This window comes from Sander vitreus, chromosome 9 (genome assembly GCF_031162955.1).
Source record: "Sander vitreus isolate 19-12246 chromosome 9, sanVit1, whole genome shotgun sequence".
Taxonomy (NCBI): Eukaryota; Metazoa; Chordata; class Actinopteri; order Perciformes; family Percidae; genus Sander; species Sander vitreus.
In genome coordinates, this window is record NC_135863.1 from 18,116,724 (window position 1) to 18,136,149 (window position 19,426).

At 38.1% G+C, this 19,426-nt stretch overlaps 2 protein-coding genes across 2 annotated transcripts; both read left to right on the plus strand.

Moving 5' to 3' along the window:
- The first annotated feature begins 4,189 nt into the window (after positions 1-4,189).
- Positions 4,190-6,348, plus strand: pole4 (polymerase (DNA-directed), epsilon 4, accessory subunit). Its single transcript, XM_078259022.1, has 4 exons — positions 4,190-4,558; positions 5,517-5,601; positions 5,795-5,836; positions 6,067-6,348. Exons 1-4 carry the CDS (start codon positions 4,310-4,312, stop codon positions 6,078-6,080), a joined length of 390 nt encoding a protein of 129 aa, XP_078115148.1. The 5' UTR covers positions 4,190-4,309; the 3' UTR covers positions 6,081-6,348.
- Positions 6,349-13,660: 7,312 nt separating this feature from the next.
- On the plus strand, positions 13,661-18,060 carry ccl44 (chemokine (C-C motif) ligand 44). Its single transcript, XM_078258162.1, has 5 exons — positions 13,661-13,803; positions 14,894-15,023; positions 15,740-15,887; positions 16,348-16,426; positions 16,514-18,060. The coding sequence occupies exons 1-4, from the start codon at positions 13,740-13,742 to the stop codon at positions 16,384-16,386; spliced, it is 381 nt and encodes a 126-aa protein (XP_078114288.1). The 5' UTR covers positions 13,661-13,739; the 3' UTR covers positions 16,387-16,426; positions 16,514-18,060.
- Positions 18,061-19,426: the final 1,366 nt, after the last annotated feature.

Consider the following 19,426-nt stretch of genomic DNA (forward strand, 5'->3'; position numbering starts at 1 on the left):
AAGTTTTTGTATGTATGTCTTACTTGTTTGTGCTGTATGCACCTCCTCTGGAAAATAATTTCGTCATTGAGGACAAATAATAAACTAATACTGTACCTCCCTCCTCCTGGTCATTGTGGGCTAAAATTATCCCGCTAGGCTTAAAGGGCCCAAGATTACTAGCTTCTTTTAGAAACAGTATTAGTATGTCTAATCAATTAAAAACGGACAAAATTAGACTACTAAAACATTTAATTCTGTTCTGTTACTGCTGCACTTTCTAGTATTGCATTTATTGTAATGTGATCTGCACATTACTTGCGGTATGCATTTTAACATAAAGCACTTTACATTTACATGCAGTGAATTAGGCTAAATATGTAAATAACATTGCAAGAATAAAACAATTTAGGGCTAAACATGGATGCACATTCAGTAGCCACACAACTATTTTTTCAGTTTGAATGGGCTAAAAATAAAATATGGCAAATTTTGTAAAGGGCTTATAAGTAAGTATGTTTTGGCTTTAGTGAGTGATATTTTACTAATGCCCAACAGATTGGTTAGAAGCCATTAATAAGAAGTAGTTTTGGGTTGCCAGGTTATGAAGAATACCTCCGGCTGGTGTTTATCCTTTCTATTAGGTAACAATGCAGTATATTATTGGTAATCCATAAATCCATGCTAATATGGGTTTTCACTTTCTAATAAGCTATAAAGTCTTTTAACTTGTCAATTATTAGGCAAAGCATATGTTATGCTGGAGGACAAACACAAGCAAAGGGTTTATTAGTGACTTAACCCCAAAGTTAAAAGCATAAGTAAATAATTTATTAGCCATTAATGAAGCCATGAATTAGAGCTTATAAACCCTATATGAAGAGTGTCTTATTAGAAAGTAGAACCCACATTTTAATATTTTCTGCAAATGTTTCTACAAATCTGCAGACCGAAATATTAGAAAAGTGAAGTAGATACATTTACCTGGGAGCTGCAAATCCTTCATGTCCCTCGGGCTCCCCTGACTGTGATCGTGTATACGTGAGGGAAGCCTCAGAGGACTAAATCGCTCCTCACAATCCTATTAGCGCAGTCTATTAGTGGACTGCGGGTTATCTGACATAGACTAAAACTATGGAAATGTTGCATACACACTTTTAATGACTACGAATCACACCTTGTATTAGTTTGCATACTGAATAACTGGTGATAAACTGCTTCTTTATTTAGCAATTTACCTAAAGATTTGGAATATAACTGTTGAATATGTGCTCAGGCTGGTGAATATAGTGGAGCATTTAGCATACGCATTAGCTTTGGCATTACTGTGGAAGAAAATAAGAGACATAAGTATTTTATGTTTTATCTGAATGTATTGGTTCTGAGTTCACCTCTTTGAAATTAAAATATGAATTTGCTTGATTTACAATTTCAAAAGCTGAATTTGAATATATTTGTTACACTACCGGTCAAAAGTTTGGGGTCACTTAGAAATTTCCATTCCACTCCATTACAGACAGAATACCAGCTGAGATCAGTTGCACTGTTTTTTTAACCAGGGCAGCAGTTTTCACATTACATTATGTGCTTACATAATTGCAAAAGGGTTCTCCAATGTTTTCTCAGTTAGCCTTTTAAAATGATATCAGATTAGTAAACAGAATGTGCCTTTGGAAGATTGGATGAATGGTTGCTGATAATGGGCAATGTAGATATTGCATTAAAGATCAGCCACTTCTTTCTACAACAGTCGAGAACCCTTTTGCAATTATGTAAGCACATAATGTAATCTGAAAACTGCTGCCCTGATTAAAAAAAAACAATGCAACTGATCTCAGCTGGTTTTCTGTCTGTAATGGAGTGGAATGGAAATTTCTAAGTGACCGGTGACCGGTAGTGTATATTCTTTTTTCAGTGGTCACAAATTCAAATCTCAAAATTCAAGTTGAAATAATTTGAGCCCTGAGTTTGTCCATAAAAACTGGACAATTTACTGGAGCCATGTCGTTCTCCCTGGCAGTCACTTTGAGTTTAAATTTTCAAGCCGCTTTCTTGGATCGCATGACTGACAGGCCGTGCTCTGATAGGCCAGAAGCTGGTTCGATTGCATTCAGGCTTGACTGCCTATCCTGTCCTGGGTGTAGACAGTGAAAGAAATGGACACAGCGACGCCATAGCCTTCGATGGAGACCAGTGAAGTCAATTAGAAGCAGTTTTCCGGTGATGGCTGAGCGTACTGTGCAGCTGCTGCGCAGCCTCCAACTGAGCTTGACAATGTAGATGTGCCGTGAACAACCTGTCTGAAATTTGTAAGTCTTCTGGTAGCTGTGCCAAGAAAAATCTGAATCATTCCGAATCTTGTGGATAAAGTGGATGGTGGATAAATGTTACTTCATATGAATTCACTTGCCACATACCGAAGTATTTCCAATCCATCAAAACGTTGCCGAAATATTTTGTTCCGACGCTTTCATGGACTCTCTATGGGCTTCTCCCTTGACTGTATGCCCCCCCCGTCCCCCCGATTGCCTGCGAATTTCTCCTGTACTATGCGATAATTTCTCTACCATGCGACAGAAAGTTGCGTGGTGATGACACAATCGTTAGCCTATTTTTACAAAAACGGCTGCTACGGGGCCATAACGTGAGGTACAAGGTAATGGAGCCTTTTATACATTGTCGTGTTTCTTTAGAAATAAACAATGGACAAATATAGTCTTTAAACGCTTCAAATGTAAAGTTATTCTCTGTCAAAGTGACGCCAAAATGAATGGCGGTCAATGGAATGCTAATGGAAGGTGATGGCTTGTTGCTATGTGAATTATTTTAACTTTAATTTTTTGGAACGGAATTTGACCATCTAAATTGTAATTATATTTGAATTTTTAAACTTCATTTTTTAAATCTGAATTTGACTAGTCAAATTTGAGCAACCTGAATTTTGTTTTTTGGTTTTTATTCTGAAACTGTAATTTTTGGATCTGAATTTGTGACCTTTGGAAAAAGAAATTCACATCCAGCTTTTAAGTTGCAAATCAAGAAATTTCCTATTTTAATTTCAAAGAGGTGAAGTCAGAAAGAAACTAATTCAGGTATGTTTCACAAGTAAAATGTTTTAATATTTAGTATTCAGTGGCTGTTAAAATTAAAATACTTTTGTCTTTTATTTTCTTCCATACACTTCCCTCAGGAGATGGTGGGGAACAAAACAGGACCCTGCACACAAACTTTTTGAAACCGTCCCTTCTGGCAGGAGGCTGCCCATCAGGATCAAAACCTCACGGCACAAGAACAGTTTTTTCCCGACTGCAGTGGGCCTCATTAACAAGGCCTGGGATCCCCACTGAAAGACTCTGACAAACCTTTAACTCCCCACCCTCAGTCACTGCACTTTACATTAACACACATGCTTAACTATTACCCCTGACCATTGCACATATTATACATGCTGTGAACTTTTGCACATCCCCTGATCAATACTTTTTCAAACCCTGCACTAAACCATATAGCATTCCTTCTTTCCGTTCCTAAACAGTTATATGTACACTTTTATTTTTGTATAGTGTCTTTTTTACATACTTTTTATGTAATATATCTATTCTGTATAAGCTATTTATGTTCTTGATTGTAGCAGTACTTTGCCGTATATTTCATGTGTTGATGTATGCATATACACCAAGACAAATTCCTTGCAAGTGAAAACTTACTTTGGTAATACATATGATTCTGATTTTGAACAGAGCTAAAAGCAGAGTGAATATTGGATGAATGCTAATTTTGCTCCACGTCTGCTAGATGTGTGAATAAGCACCATGTGCTGACAGTTTGCCATACCAACTTTATTAGCTAGGTGATAACATGGCAGTGTTGTGTTGACAGCTTGTCCATTCTGCCCCCAAGTGGACAAAAAGGTTAAAGAAAGTGAGTAAAGTTGGGTTTTATCCATGTCAATTTCTTACCAGTTCAAGTAAGAGGATAACATTCCCCATCCACAGTATTATTTTCAAAAGAAAGAAGACACCTTCGATAATATCAACAGACATCTCCTCACTATCTTTACCGTCAAGGCAACTTGCTTTGATTGACGTTTATTTCTAGCCAATAGCCAGAGCTTAGTAAACATTCTGGCCAATCAATAACGAAGATTAGTTGGCGGGAGAGGAAGAGGCAGGGCGTCGTGGTGACTGGCTGACAAATCAGCGCAGGCCCCTCACCGAAAGGCCGGAAACACATGCTGCTGGCGCGCTGTTGTATGATGTTGTTGTCATCTGTGACATGTTGGTAGAAAACGGTAGTGAATTGTGTGTTTTTTGAAGTATAAAAACGGAGAATGGCAGCAAAAGCGGCTACACCTGTCACCCCAACGGAGCCCGACCCTGACCGGTGTGTGAGTGAGGAGGAGAGCCGCGGGGCCGAGGCGGAGGAGGAGAACACCCAGCAGCAGACAGGCCCCGCGGCCGCCGTGAGCCATAGCCGACTGTCCAAACTCCCGCTGGCCCGCATCAAGGCGCTTATGAAGACCGATCCAGACGTGTCGCTCGCCAGCCAGGAGTCTGTGTTTATCATCGCTAAAGCCACGGTAAAAACAACAACGAAGGAAGTCCTGCAATAACACAGAATACTCCACATGCTTTCACAATGTGAACAGCAAGCTAGTCCGTAACGAGTCTTCAATCTTAATATGATTACTCTCCAATATATGATCAATATAATGTTTACTAAAACTCCACCAGTAAAGTAAAAATGGCTGAAACCTCTCAAGATGCGCACACAACCTGCAACCATTGAACCTTTTACACTCTTATCCCTGCACCTTTATCAGGAGAGTTGTGCTCCAATTATAGAAGTATACAGATAGTTTTTAATGCAACATGACAAATCAACAAAACAGTGACAAATACTGTCTAGAATATTCTCCAGAATAACCTCAAAGGTACTTTATGACCTGAATGTAACAGTACTTGGTAATACTAACACAATGTAGTGTGACACTTTACACTTGTAAAGGTTAACTTAACATCCCATTTTTTTTAAGCAGCTCAACACTAAACAATGGACCTTGTGTTTTACAGCAACAGACATATTGTACAAGTACAGTACATTAAGAGCTAGCCCAAACTACAGAGCAGCCCGAGGCCCAAATCACAGAACGCGCGTTATTAATTAGTGCCCTTTTAAAATGAATATATATATATATATATATATATATATATATATATATATATATATATATATATATTTATAAGGAGCACATGTATTCAACCTGCAACCTCGATGCAGGCAGCTGGTGGGAGTTTATAATTTCTAACTAAAAAGTTAAAGTGATAACCTGAGCAGAATGAATATAGCAAGGTAAGCCAGGTGAAGAAGTGTGGAAAATCAGGTCCCATTTCTTTTGGGTTCATTTGGGCTCAGGTCCATATCGATATTGGTGGAAAAACTACCAATATTATTACCAAATTACCAGTTATTACTATTAGTTTCTGAATTTGTTTTAGTTTCAAATGACAGAATATTAACACATTTCTTTCTTCCAGGAGTTGTTTGTTGAGATGATTGCCAAAGATTCCCTAGTGTACGCCCAGCAGGGGAAGAGGAAAACTTTGCAAAGAAAAGATTTGGGTAAGTGCTAAAGTACTAAAGTTGATATGGTGCTGATTTTTGTAGAGGAAAGTAGATTGTTAACATGTTCACTTGGATGTTGTAAAACCTGTATTTAATAGCACATCTGTATAGAAACCTGGAAGGTCAATTAACCAGTTTTGACTTTTATATCTCCCATTTCCTTTTTCTTTGACCTTTCTGTTACCAACAGACAACGCAATAGAGGCCATAGATGAATTTGCATTTCTTGAAGGTAAGCCTTGCTAGGACAATAGAGTTTTAGGGTCTTTTTATGCCTGATTATAATTAAATTCACCTATAACAGGTTGAATACATGTGTAAAATAAGAATACCACAGACGTAACATACAGCATGATTATGCTCATGTGTGCACATATAATATACTTTATTTAACACATTTCTTTTTAAATTTTTTGTACCAATACAGATTGTTCTAATTTTTTATTTTTTTTTTCTCTGTAGGCACACTAGATTAAATGCTTCTTCAAAAGACGAGAACATTAAATATCTGCAACCATCCAAGAAACTTTCCGTTACAGGGACACGATTTGTTGCGAACACCTTTCTGGTACTTTTCTAAGTCAAACTCTCGAAATGGATATTTAGAAATTTGTTGTTTTTTACAATGTGCCATTAAGATTTTTCATGCTTAACTTTGAAGACATCAGTGGTAATATGTACATTTTTTGTAAATATTTGTGAGATACTACTGTACAATGGAATAAATGTAAGTTTTAAACAGTTTCTTTTCGAATGAAACAGTCAGTCTTCATCAGTTTGTCACATCCCCCATTTGCAAGATAAATATTGTCGATCTGTCTGTGATCAATGTTAAAATACCAGTTTATAAGGGCTTGAGATTTTCCACGTTGGTAAAAGAAGGTAAATAAATCTACTATTACATAAAAAACATAAAACTATACAATGTATTACTTTATGAGCTTTACTTTTTCAGTCCCAGGCTTGACTGGGATGATAATTCAGGCTGGGAATCTTAGTGCCATTTATTAGGTTTTTTTTAAACTAGAGACTGGCAATTATTATTATGACATGCTGAGCACAGCCCTGCTAACAATTTTGACTAACCATGTTCCTTGCTTGTGAATATAGCTGTAATCTTTGCAACATTTAGCTGCACTTTTCTCCAGGCCTCCCTGTCCTTTTCTATTGCTATTTTTGTTGAGTTCAATTTCTCAGCACACCCACAGCCTCACAATAAATAATTGAGTTTTTTTTTTTTTTTATCACAGTCATGTATTATCAGAAGACATTAAAAGCAAGTAGAGTGAATCAATCTTTCTCAGGAATGACGGCAAGATGTTTCTAGGTGAGACGCAAGCAACGTTCACACTCAGTTGGGAAACCACATTGTTCCACGTAACTACATTGTATAGCTTCCTCCTGTCTTCCTGAATAGCTCAGGTGGATCATTTTTAACATTCTGCAGTGTGTCAACACCTCTGTCCGAGGTGCTGATCCTGGGACCTCCAGGGATGCAAGAGCTATCCAGGGTACTGCCCTTGTTGACATGTTTAAAGGAAGGCTCCCTGCTACTTAAAATGGCAAGATGTAATCTTAACTGACTGGATTTGCTGCGTTAAACTGATTTTTATTATAGGAAACCTGGCAGCGAATTCAGCTTTTGTTTGTTTATTCTATCATTTCAGAGCACCACTCTGGTATTTTCATTTTGGTCATCTCAATGCTGATACGTTAATATTACCTACTGGTACTGATTTGAATTTGCTTTAGATATGTCAACTAGGACCAAAATACACTCATACAAAGCATGTGTAAAAAAATGGAAATATGCCTCAGAAAAGATTTTAAACTATACTTTAACCCTTCAATATTATGTCTTAATATGAACCCGCTATGTGTGGCCTGCTTAATTTTGCTTATAGTTTATACAAGGTCCTTTGGATTATTTTGCATTGTTGAAAGGTGGGGCCAATATCGTTCCTATATAGTTCATATATTGTGTATATACACAGTATATATTGGGTAAAACAATAAATAAAGATGACATATTGGATGAGGTTTGTTTTTAACAAACATAAAATATTTCATAATGATTTGGTTTTTAAAGAATTGTGACTAGGATATGTACAGAGTGGGACATTATACAGTTGAAAATACAATTAAGTTAGAGCTCACTGGTGGACAAACTATGTAATGGTGACACCAAATAACTACAACATATCGTTGGCATTTCTGTACTGCTATTTCTCTTTGTTTATCGGCCAACATATTTGCTGATTCTGATATGTCTGTGTTAAGCTAATATTGGCCTGGCTCAGTCGGATAAAAGGACAAAGATGGTTTTTGTATTTGACATTATGCTATATTAGATCACTTTACTTTCTCAATGTTACTGAAAGTAAATCTCTTGGAAGAGTGTAAATGTAAATATCGTGTCATTAGCATTTGTTAAATGCGCCATTTTGCTGCTGCAGCAGTACATTTCAGTGCAATACAAGCCAGTGGTGAAATTGTGAAGGTTAAAGGTCTTGCTCAACACAGTGATTGTTGTATGACACTGGGAAAATCACAGAGCTTTGAGTTTGCATTAGGAATGTATCTGAATCTCTCTAGACCTGAGATGTATGTTGTTCTTCCTGGCATCATTTGTTAAACACATCCAAAGTGTTCAGTTTCACACTCTAGGCACAGTCAAGACCCCTTGAGTTTTTGCAGCAGGGATTTTCAAAATAAATGCCTGAGTGTATTTAAGATGATTTTCTGGGTTTAGTGTTTCGGGGAGTAATGAAACAGAGCTGTGAGAAGCACAGATGTTTGGTTCCAGTAGAGCACCAGTCAACTCCCTGCAGAGGAATGCCTGACTGGCATGGGGGAACATGGAGTGCTCTTTTCTAATAAAATATAATCACATGTCGAAGGATTGGACATCATTTTAGTTCCACAGTCAATAAAGACATTCCATTAAGGAAATCTCATGAAAAGAAAATGTAGAACCTCCCCCTGCCCAGAGCAGGACATGAACAGTAAATCTGGGGCTGGCCTGATGGTCCTTGGTTAAATTGATGGGAAAATGGCATGCTAAGAGAATACACGTTTATCATGTGGCTTTGTTTGTTTAGTTATTTCAAATAAACTAGTAAAACAAATTAGAATGACATTGTAATACGATCACAGGTACAAATTAGAGTAAAATTATTTTATCTTTAGATAAAGTACAACCAGGTATTTCCACTATGTGAATATATTGCTTCTCATGATGTTAAAAGAATAGTTTAACATTTTGGGAAATGTGCTTATTTACTTTCTTGCTGAAAGTTAGATGAGAAGATCAATAGCACTCATGTCTGTATGCTAAATATGAAGCTAAAGCCAAAGGTCGATTAACTTAGCTTAGCCTAAAGACTGAGGTTGTACTGAGGCACAGCAGTGCTTTGAGCTAACTGCTAATGTCAGCATAATGACATGCTCACAATGACAGTGGTAACTAATGCTTAGCAAATATGATGTTTAGCATGTTAGCATGCTAACATTAGCTGATTAGCATTAAACACCAAGTACAGTTGAGGCTGATGGAATGTCATTAGTTTTGCAGGTATGTGGTCAGAAAAGAAGGTCAATTTAAAATGTTAACCCGATGATGGTGCTAGATAGAAAGGTAAAACTAAAAACAAATGTGAACATCATCGTGGTGCAAGAGGAAAAGTCAGGGACTCACCAAAGTGATTAATGCACATTGTCTGGGCACACCATGAATATCTATATATTGACCATTTCACTAAAAAAACAACGTCAATAGACTTATTTTAGTCTGGACCTAAGTGGTGGACTGACTGACTGACACCTCATCCAAAAAGCTGCCTATCTGCACCTTTAAAGCTCACTAATTACATATCTACTTTGTTTAATACGTTTAACAACTACAGGGAGTTCCGACCTAGACCATTCCTTTAATTGGGAGCATACATTTGTGTAAGAAAATCATATAGGCTAAATGATTACCAGATTATCTTAATGTCTTTAGCGCAGAAAAGAATGTGCTGTTTATCGTTCTGCATTCACAACTGCGTTACATTCAGCTGGTTGTCTTTTTCATGCATCTCCCTGTTTTCCTTGTTTCAAGGATCAGTTGAAGTATTGCCCCCTGCATTGTATCCCTCTGAAATCCCATTCAGGTACAGTAACATCTCTTAGGCTACATATTTAGTGAACCCAGCCCTCAAATACATCTGCAGGAAGCCATACGATCCCTCCAGAAGACATTACCTCCTCAGCCCCACTTTTCACTGCTATTGCTTTTGTTTCCAATTGCTCACAGCTTTGTGAATCCGCACACCTTGACAGGAGAGATTTTAATTGCTGCAAAGATATGCAGAAAATGTATCTGGCTTACAAGCCGACCTGTAGTCATGTGAAAGGTATGTTTTTGCAGCTGACATTCCAACCTGATTTCTTGGCACACACACACACACACGGTTTGGATGTATATGCCCATAAGCGACACATTGTTGCCTTATTGTCTGAATATTTCTTAGTTCTTCCACCAAGTGTTTCAGGAGCCAAACGATAATTTGCTTAATGTTAAGATCTATTTAACCACAGGAACTTTGGCTGGCCCATATTCCTCTACCCTTACAAAATGTGTCCGTTTTATGTCCCACATTAGTGTCTAAAGCAATAATTCCTTGCATGAGAGGTGATTCATGGTTTCAATATTGCCCTGCCAATGTAATTAACATGTTTTTTTTCCCAGAGTACAGTATGTCCAAAGCATTTGACTAATGAAGTGTGATGTATTGTTGGAATTTGTACATTTATATATTTTCAACCGTAGGAACAGTTTTGTAAAGTAAATAAATAAATAAATAAATAAAAAGAGACACCATTACTGATGTATGTTGTATTCCTCTTTCCTTTTTGTTTGGTGAAACATTCTTGTTTCTCCTTGCAGAAAACTGGCCAACATAAATAACGTGGCTCCATGTCCGAAGTTTCCAAGCATATCTACAATGGAAAATGATAGAAGCCTTTTCAGCTATCTAAACCATTTACTATAAATGCCAGACTTTGGTATCAATCCAACATGAATAACTTGAGAGAAGATACAAGTTTTTCCACCCTCCAACAGTAGCCTCAGTAGATTCAGAATGAAATGCACTCAAAAGACATGTTGCATTTTTACCGAGGTTCAAGGATGCAAATATACACAATCCTGAATGTCTGCTAATTTGTTGTCATTCTGTAAAGACATACAGGGAACTTTAAATAACCAAAAAGAAAATAATGTAATTACCTGACTAAGTGGTGGACTAGAACCCCAAAGCACAAAACAAAAGCAATAAATGTAACAGGAAAGTTCAGCTTTACTTTGTTCTAGGCAGGCAAGGGTCAAAACCAGGAGATCAGGCAAACAAATCCAACGAGAGGTTAGGTTTTTGGGGCGGTTGGTTTATGTTCCTCCAAGAATCAGGAAAAAAAAGTTTAAACAGACAAACAGGACTCACAAACGCTGCAAAGCTAGGCAATGCACACTAGACAACGTGGCAGAGAAAGAATGGCTCTGGGCTGGTAAATATAGAAAGTGGTTAATGAGGGAATGAGGTGCAGGCAGGGAGATGGTTGGGGACGCTCAGGTGAGGGGAATGAAATGATTGCAGGATCTGAAACTACAGGAGAGTTAGTGATATGGCATGAAAACAACAGATACAGAAATAAAGTTGGCACGGGTGGTGACAAATAAACAGGTTTTTAACAAACTGGTAATGTGTCTGGGGGGACCTGGTGGTCTGGGGATTAAGGCCCTGACCATGAACCACAGCATCCTTGGTTTATGTTCGTACACTTCTCTATCACTGCAGCAAGATAAACCACTGGAAGTCGGCTAAAACAAGATTTTCAACTTGTGTTAAGTTGCTCTTTAAAGGGTCAGCCATATTACAACAAAACACAGTTTTACAACTTACACCTTTCATTTAGAGTTACTCAGCAATTCAAAGCTATAATAAAAAAAGGATTAGTGAACTGCTGAGGTCTGTGTATTATCAGTACCCAGGATATTGTTTCTCGACAAGCTGCAAAGTTTTATTGCTTTATGCTTTGAACACCACAAAAATACATTCCATTCACCTCCATGTATTTGAGTGGCATTGCTGTTTCACTGGCGAATATCTCAAAACCTCATCAAGTAAAGGATTGATATCTAAAAGGCTGGTTTATACTAAACGCATAGGAGATTTGGGAGGCAAGACCTATTAAAGGACATGGGAATGAACAGTGCTCCAAGCAAAAAGCAAACAAACAAAGACATTAAAATATTTCCTGGCCACACAGTCTATATATTATCATAAAGCAAATCAGACCTGCTAGAGTAGACAGATACAATAATGTATTTCCTTATTTATAACAATAACATCTCAATTATAGTTAGTAATTAGCAAGGCACATTCAACAATATGTCATTTTAATGTATCAGCAATGAGATGTAGCAACATTTGTGCATCTGTCATACCTAATTGATTGACCATATTTATATTATTGTTATTGTTGGCGGCATCACCTGACTTGGCATCTGTGTTTGTCAATTTTCTCGAGCTACAAGGTCAGTTCAAAGGAATATCTTAAAACAGATGCAGGCCTACATCAATTTCTCTGGTTTCTCTCGGTATAATCAGGTCCTGATGTGGCTTTCTGTTGAAGCCACTCTGTAATGGTTGTAGATGCTTGACTCTCAGAGCCTCCAGCTTATTCTTGTGGTGTTCAGTTATGGAAACTAAGTAACAATTTTATAATGATTTATGGTCAGACATGGAAAGGCTGCAAATACATATTAAGGGCATATTTTTCAAACATCTAAATCCCTTTACTGGCCACAAAGGCTGGAATCAAATAATGCCCAGGGATCGGTTTCACACCGGCTGCCAGACTTTCAAGCTTGTTCTGTAAATTAGAGACACAGAAGGGCCAAACAAAAGAATGTAAGCTTGTCTTTATTTGTTTGAAGAATAATTTGTGTCATTTATCACTGGAGAAGTGTAGCGCACCCCTAAAAAGAAGCTATGTTGTGAGTTTAAAATCGAACATGCAGCAGTGTGTCATTAGCGTAGAAAGAAAACATTGTTTTGACGATAACCTGAACTAGCAGGAACATAACATTTGAACACAGCAAGAGGCCGAGTACTGCACCTTGTGGAACACCACTTCCAAAATGTGCAAATAAAGAGGGGATATTATCCATAACAAACAAGCAAAATGTATTTACTATATACCGTATAGCACTTTCAATGAGAGATAAAATAGAACAATAAAAAATAAAATCAAAAATGGGTCTTAATATTTTAAAGATGACTTGGCTTCAGAGTCAATACAACAGAAGCACAATTACAGGTGGAGTTCAGTACAATAATAACATACTGTACATTTAATATCACAAGCTACAACAGGCATTTTTTAACCATGATTACTTTTAAACATATTGTCTTTCAGGGTTAAGTTAAGCTAAGACATTCAGTTTATCACAGTTTCTAGGTGTGTTTGGCATTTTGTCTGGAATCCTACAGAGAGAACATAACTTTGCTGCAAGTCTGATCCAGATGCACTAGTCAGACATGCCTGCTGTTCAGTCTGAGAGTTTCCACAACTACATTATACAGCTGCAAACCAGGGTTAATTGGATGAAAATGAATATGTTTTGTGCCATTTAAATGTCAAATCAGGACTGATCATGTAACCTGAAAGGCACAGGGTGAATCCTTGTCGATTTCACCCATTAAATGTTTTTCAGTCATGGAGGAGAAAATGCACTAAGGACAGATGAGGCAGGATGAAGAAGGAATTTAAAGCCTCAAATAAGACAAATCAGGCTTGCCATCCTGAGTGAAGAAGCAGGAAAGAAGAAATGAGTGAATTGTGAGATGAGTGTGAAAGGAAAAGGGGATGAGGGAGGGAGTTGAGCTGAGCGTGAGAATGACTGAAAATGGATAAACAGAGGGTGGGAGGGGAAGACAGTAAGACAGAAAAAGAGAGGTGGTGGAAGTGAGTGAGTGAGAGATGGGCAGGGAGGTATAAAGAGAGGGAGGGAGTAATATAAGAGAGGCAGCCATAGAAGGAGAGGTGACAGAGTAGATTATCCTCCTCTCCTCCTCTCTGCCAGCCTCATCATGTTCATGCTGCAGATGTTGACTGTTATCTTTCTGACTGTTATTCTCCTGGCATCTGTGGAAGGTAGGACACAACCATACTTAATATATGTGTGTGTGTGTGTGTGTGTGTGTGTGTGTGTGTGTGTGTGTGTGTGTGTGTGTGTGTGTGTGTGTGTGTGTGTGTGTGCAGGTTGCATGCAAGCCATGCACCCTGCAGGTGGACAGTGTAGCAAAGAGAGCGATGTCGAAGACAGAAAAGGAGAGAAGAGGGACAGCAGCAGGAGCAGCAGTGAGGGAGGCATGGATGTAAACAGAGGGGCAGAACGCAGGAGGACGAGCATCGTAAATCAGACAACACTCAACACAAAAAGAGTCTCAAGGCTCAGTCTGCGTGATTGGTGTCGTCTCGTCTATTTTTTGTTGTGAAAGCGCTGGAAGTGCAGTGATGTTCCTGAGGATGGATTCAAAATCATTTGTGGCATAACAAAGCAGCACTGTCCTATTTTACAGCTCTTATTGCTCCTGCTTTTTCCATCACACTTTAATTTGTTTACACCTTTGATTTTGGTGAAAAGGCATGGTGGCACCCCCTACACACAAACACAAACTCCTCCTCTCTTTCTCTCACTTTCTCTGCCTCTCATTTCTGTATGTTTTGCAGCACAATTGGATGTGATTGTAATTCCTCTGACATTCTTGTGTGTAATTGTGTGTCCATATGTGAGTGTGTACATATGAAACTAGAGGGCATGTGCACAGTCTGCAGAGCAGATAACATTCGGCTGTTTACTAAAGCTGTTTCAGTCTTTGCTAACATCAGAATATTGACTTCAAAGTGTTTAAAAATCATGATTCTGTGAAATAAATATAAATGGGAAGTAAATATGAACGTTAAATGTTCCTTATCTAATGTCAAGTTATTAGTGGTAATGTGCAATAATCATACTGTTTAAAACTTTTGTGGCTGTCATGATGTTGATTTAGTATCCTGTCCTCACTTGAGAAAAATGTTTTCACTCTGAGATTACCTTGTAAGGTATGAAATAGAAGACAGTAAGCCAACATAATTAATTGAGCTTGACACCAAGGAACTTCAGTATAATACTTTTGATTTGCTTTAGTTTGATACTCTTTCCTAATGTTGTCTTGCTCTTTTTTCTTTGTTTCCCCAGGTAAAGGCGTGCAGATGCAAAGGGATGTCCAGTGCTGCATGTTGTACTCCCAGGGCAAGGTGCGTACCAAAGATGTGTTGCGGTTTGAGGTGCAGACGGAGGGGCCCGACTGCAGTATACAAGCCATCATGCAAGTATTTCAACTATCCACTCCTGGAGCTAAAGAGCACACAGCAATCTACAGGCATGGAAAATATGCCTCTTGTTAGAGGAGGGCAGAGTCGGGCTGAGAGGCATTGTCATCTTTCCAGGTCATGTTGTTATGGCAGGGCTCAGAGCTTTATTTGCCAGGGAAGTAAGAAAGGAAATATGTGGGAATAACAAGCCATCTGAAAATACCTTCCGAGCCAGCTGAGCCCTGCCACAGCCATTCAGTCAGAACAGCAGGGTTTGGTTAAGTAAACCATTCCACATTATGATACCTATTGTTTCCAGTGAGTCAGAGAAATCTGATGTAGCTGGGGAATGAGGAGCTTGGCTTTTCATGCGGTCCAGTTAAGAAAAACATGAGAATTCTTATACAGTGGATACAACAGTTTATTTTGGTCCTCTATATTTCAGTGGTTCCCAACCTCTTTTCTTCAACTTTGCTCACCTTTGATCACAGTTTGACTTCTTACTACCAGAGGAAAAAAAAAAAAAAAAAAACATTATTTGACTCTATTTCCAGTCACCATCTTCTTTGTGATTCCTTTGGGCTCAAACTCTCTCTGTAACCCTCCCCATTATTGCTGAATCATTGTTTTCTTTGCCAATCTTGTGCTTCTAGAATATTAAAATGTGGGGTGTGTGCACCTTGTACTGCCACCCTGTGTGGTGTAATAAGTACTGTGTTATTTGTATTAGTCTTTACACGAAGAAGGCAGTGAAGTGTGCAGACCCCAGAGACCGGAAGGTGAAGAGGTTGCTGAGAAAGCTCCTGCAGAGACAGAGAGCCAAGGCCCACCGAACCATGTGGCTCCTTCCTCATGGCAACCTGCCTGTCATGTCAGAGGTACAAGCTACTTCACGGCTTCTTGATCTCCAACAATACACTTATATAATAATAATAATACATTTTATTTATATAGCGCTTGACATGGTACTCAAAGACACTTTACAGAAAAACCAGCACATTTAGCACATACAAAACAGACAAAGCAATAAAACCAACACATGAAATGAGCAATTAAAACAATAAACCCAGTAACTAACAGTATATCATATGTAAGACTATGTTATGTGGAAGGCTAATCTGAAAAGGTGGGTTTTGATGAGTGATTTGAATGTGTCCAGGTCAGTACAGTCAGGGATGTGTATGGGTAGGGAGTTCCATGTTGAATGCAATTAAATAAAATGTAATTAAATCAAATTGATTCAGCCAAAAGTAGATAATGTGATTGATGATGGTTGATTTGAGATATTGAGGGCATTACCTGAGATATTTATAGATTTCTTCCTCTTGTGATCATCAGGACAAGAAAGATAACTGGGCGGTTCTCAATGTGGAGTGATGGAGCGCCGTCAAATATGGAGGAAAACTCGTAGTCATAAGTAGGTTTTTTTCAGTGCTGGTTATATAATTTGTGAAAGTACCTCTGTTAAATGTCTCATCTTATATTTTTACATACTTTCCTACAGGCCAAGTAAACTTTCAGCAGCTCGTCATCCTTACACGGCGCAGCTTGCTGACTCTCCAGTCGTCTCGTGTCTCTCTCTATCTACACTATCCGTCTCCCTGGGACCAGACCTGGGCAGCAATACATATTTAAAATGGCTTTAGATATTTAAACATGAACACATGGCTGGAACAGCCTCAACCGAGGAGTATTTACTTGTAAGATAAGTTGAATAGATTTTTTTTTTTTAATGGCTCATACTGTTATTTGCCAGAGTCTGACTGGAAGTGTCTCCCTCTGCAACATTACTACTTGTGGCTGATGTGAAATCAGTGAAAAAGGTGTAATTAAGCAAACAATAAACAAGCAGTGATATTTATAGAATGTCAGCAAGATACTCTATGCTTATTTGTGGCTTGTATTCCTTAGGGTTTCATCACAGTGCAGTGTGCAGAATATCGGGGAACTTCTCTCTATATATTAACTTTGTTTGGTTCCATCCAGTTGTCTTAAAGTTTAAAAATCCTTATTCCGGCTTTGACCTTATGTATTTGACTGTTAGACAGGTGAAATCAAAGTGGGATCAGAGAGAAGATTTCAACATGATACAACTTTCTGTGTCACATAAAGAGCAAATGTTCCTGATATGGTGTCCACTCTGTAAATTGACTGTTTGTACTGTAAACTCAGCATGAAACCCAAGTCAATCTGTTCAAATGAGGCCCTCAGGCATCTACCCGAGATTTATATATCTACGCATTTGCAGTTTACATTTGTCTATTTCACCAATAGTCCGTCACTAAACTATGCCAAAGTATTCATGATTCAATTCACCACATGGCAAGGCTGTTTAAACTTAGAGGGCTTAATTGTGTGTGAAGCACACAAGTATTGTATTGTAGAAGAATGCACTGTATGTTAAAACACAGTATCTCAAGTGAACTATTTTATAAATTAATCTGAAGTAATAACCAAAGCTGCCTCACTGTCTTTTTCTAGGTATCTTGTGTGCGACTGCGTGTCTTATTTACTGCAAAGTACACTTTATTTAGCCATGCTGACTGGCAAGTGTGTGTAAGGCAGTAGTAAAAGGGACCCACGTGCAGATAGTTGAGGCAGATAGGGATGATTCAATGAGTGAAGATACAAATAAGCACAGGCAGACAAAGGTAGGCAGGCAGGTATAAAGCAAAGAAACATGGCCACAAAGACATGACAACAATCTGACAACTGACTGTGAGAAGGGTGCAGCAGAGCTGACGAGTAAATGAGGTGCAGGTGTAGACACTCAGGTGAGAAAAATTAGGTGATTGAAGGGCAGATGGGAGTGGCGGGATCTAGAATAAAAACAGTCTGAAGGCATCTGGGTGGACAGGTAAAGAATAACACTGAAGGGGTCTGGTGGAAATGTGTCTTAAGACAGGGACAGAGAGGCAGAATGTGCAGGAATCCACACAGTTGAGGCAGACCTGTAGAACTAAAGACATTCCCATCAGCCTCAGATGTACTTTGTGTTTAGTGCTAACTAGCAAATTATAAGCATGCTAACCTGCTAAACTAAAACAATGAGCATGGTAAACATAGTAAACTTTCTTATATGTATAATATACTGTGTATATATATATATATATATATATATATATATATATATATTATGTATGCATTGTCCCTGTGAGCATTTTAGCATACTGATCGATGCTGATGTTAGCATTCAGCTCAAAGTACCGCACTGCAGCCACACAGTGCTGCTAGCATGGCTGTAGATTCTAGTTAGGAAGCAACACATTCTCTAGTTGTATATTATTATTATGAACTTGTTATCTCATCTTAAATCTAGAGATGTTCCAATACCGATACCAGTATCGGTATCGCCTCCGATACTGCCTAAAACGCTGGTATCGGTATCGGGAAGTACTGGAGTTTATGCACCGATCTGATACCACGTACTAAAGCCCTAAAGAAAATCTACGTTAAAGTAGTTTATTTATGTTCTTTTTCCGTTATAACTGACTGTCAAACTGGATAATAAAAGAAAGTTCTGTTGCATTCATTGTTTGTGTTTGTTCATGTTTCACAAAGAGATTAACTTGAGCCAGACCGACAACAAAGATAGAAATAATATCACATCCATACAGGGATAGTAGTATACAGTTCTTAAAACATAATAAAATATATGACACAGTGGTATCGGATCGGTACTCGGTATCGGCCGATACGCAAGTTCAGGTATCGGAATCGGTATTGGGAAGCAAAAAATAGTATCGGACCATCTCTACTTAAATCTGACCCATGTGTGTCTCTAATGAGAACAGCTTCTGGACAGGAGAATATCCTCCACCAGGGGTAGCCACAAACACAATAATGAGAATCACAGTTCAATTCCTGAGCCATTTATTTGTCACATTTTTTCATAAGCTGTCCATCAAAAATGTTAAGATTTTTATTGAAATAACATAAAGCCTTGAAACTAAAGTCAGACCTCGTAATGGGCATACAAGTGACACAAAGTCATTTAAAGAGCTTTAAATGGTATATAACTTTTAACTTTCATAATCATACACTACACCTTTTTCAAAAACAATCAACACCAAAAAGCATAAAGCAACTGTACATTAAATTACTCAAGGCATTCACAAACTTTCTTCACAGTGCCTTTTCACAAAACAAATCAATCATTAGCTTGCACTATATTATCCCAGTCCAAACATAACAATATTAAAATGATTAAAGTTCATAGACTTATAATGCAGAAAAGGCAGACAGGCAGGTGTACTGATGGTAAGCACATTGTTGTTACCGACAACAAAAAGTTCTCTAATGGTCTTGAAACGACAGTTGTTTATACTTCATCTAAAAAAGAGAAAAAGATCCAATACAAGATAAATTAAACCTTACAATGGAAAAACAAGAACGTTTTAGAAAAAATTAAACAAAA

Bases quoted from the DNA above. Each gene is read 5' to 3' on its own strand.
- pole4 (XM_078259022.1), top strand. From the start codon at position 4,310: ATGGCAGCAAAAGCGGCTACACCTGTCACCCCAACGGAGCCCGACCCT. The intron at 4,559-5,516 runs GTAAAAACAACA...TCTTTCTTCCAG, and splicing joins TTATCATCGCTAAAGCCACG to GAGTTGTTTGTTGAGATGAT. The intron at 5,602-5,794 runs GTAAGTGCTAAA...TGTTACCAACAG, and splicing joins TTTGCAAAGAAAAGATTTGG to ACAACGCAATAGAGGCCATA.
- ccl44 (XM_078258162.1), top strand. From the start codon at position 13,740: ATGTTCATGCTGCAGATGTTGACTGTTATCTTTCTGACTGTTATTCTC. The intron at 13,804-14,893 runs GTAGGACACAAC...TTGTTTCCCCAG, and splicing joins TCTCCTGGCATCTGTGGAAG to GTAAAGGCGTGCAGATGCAA. The intron at 15,024-15,739 runs GCAAGTATTTCA...TATTTGTATTAG, and splicing joins TGCAGTATACAAGCCATCAT to TCTTTACACGAAGAAGGCAG.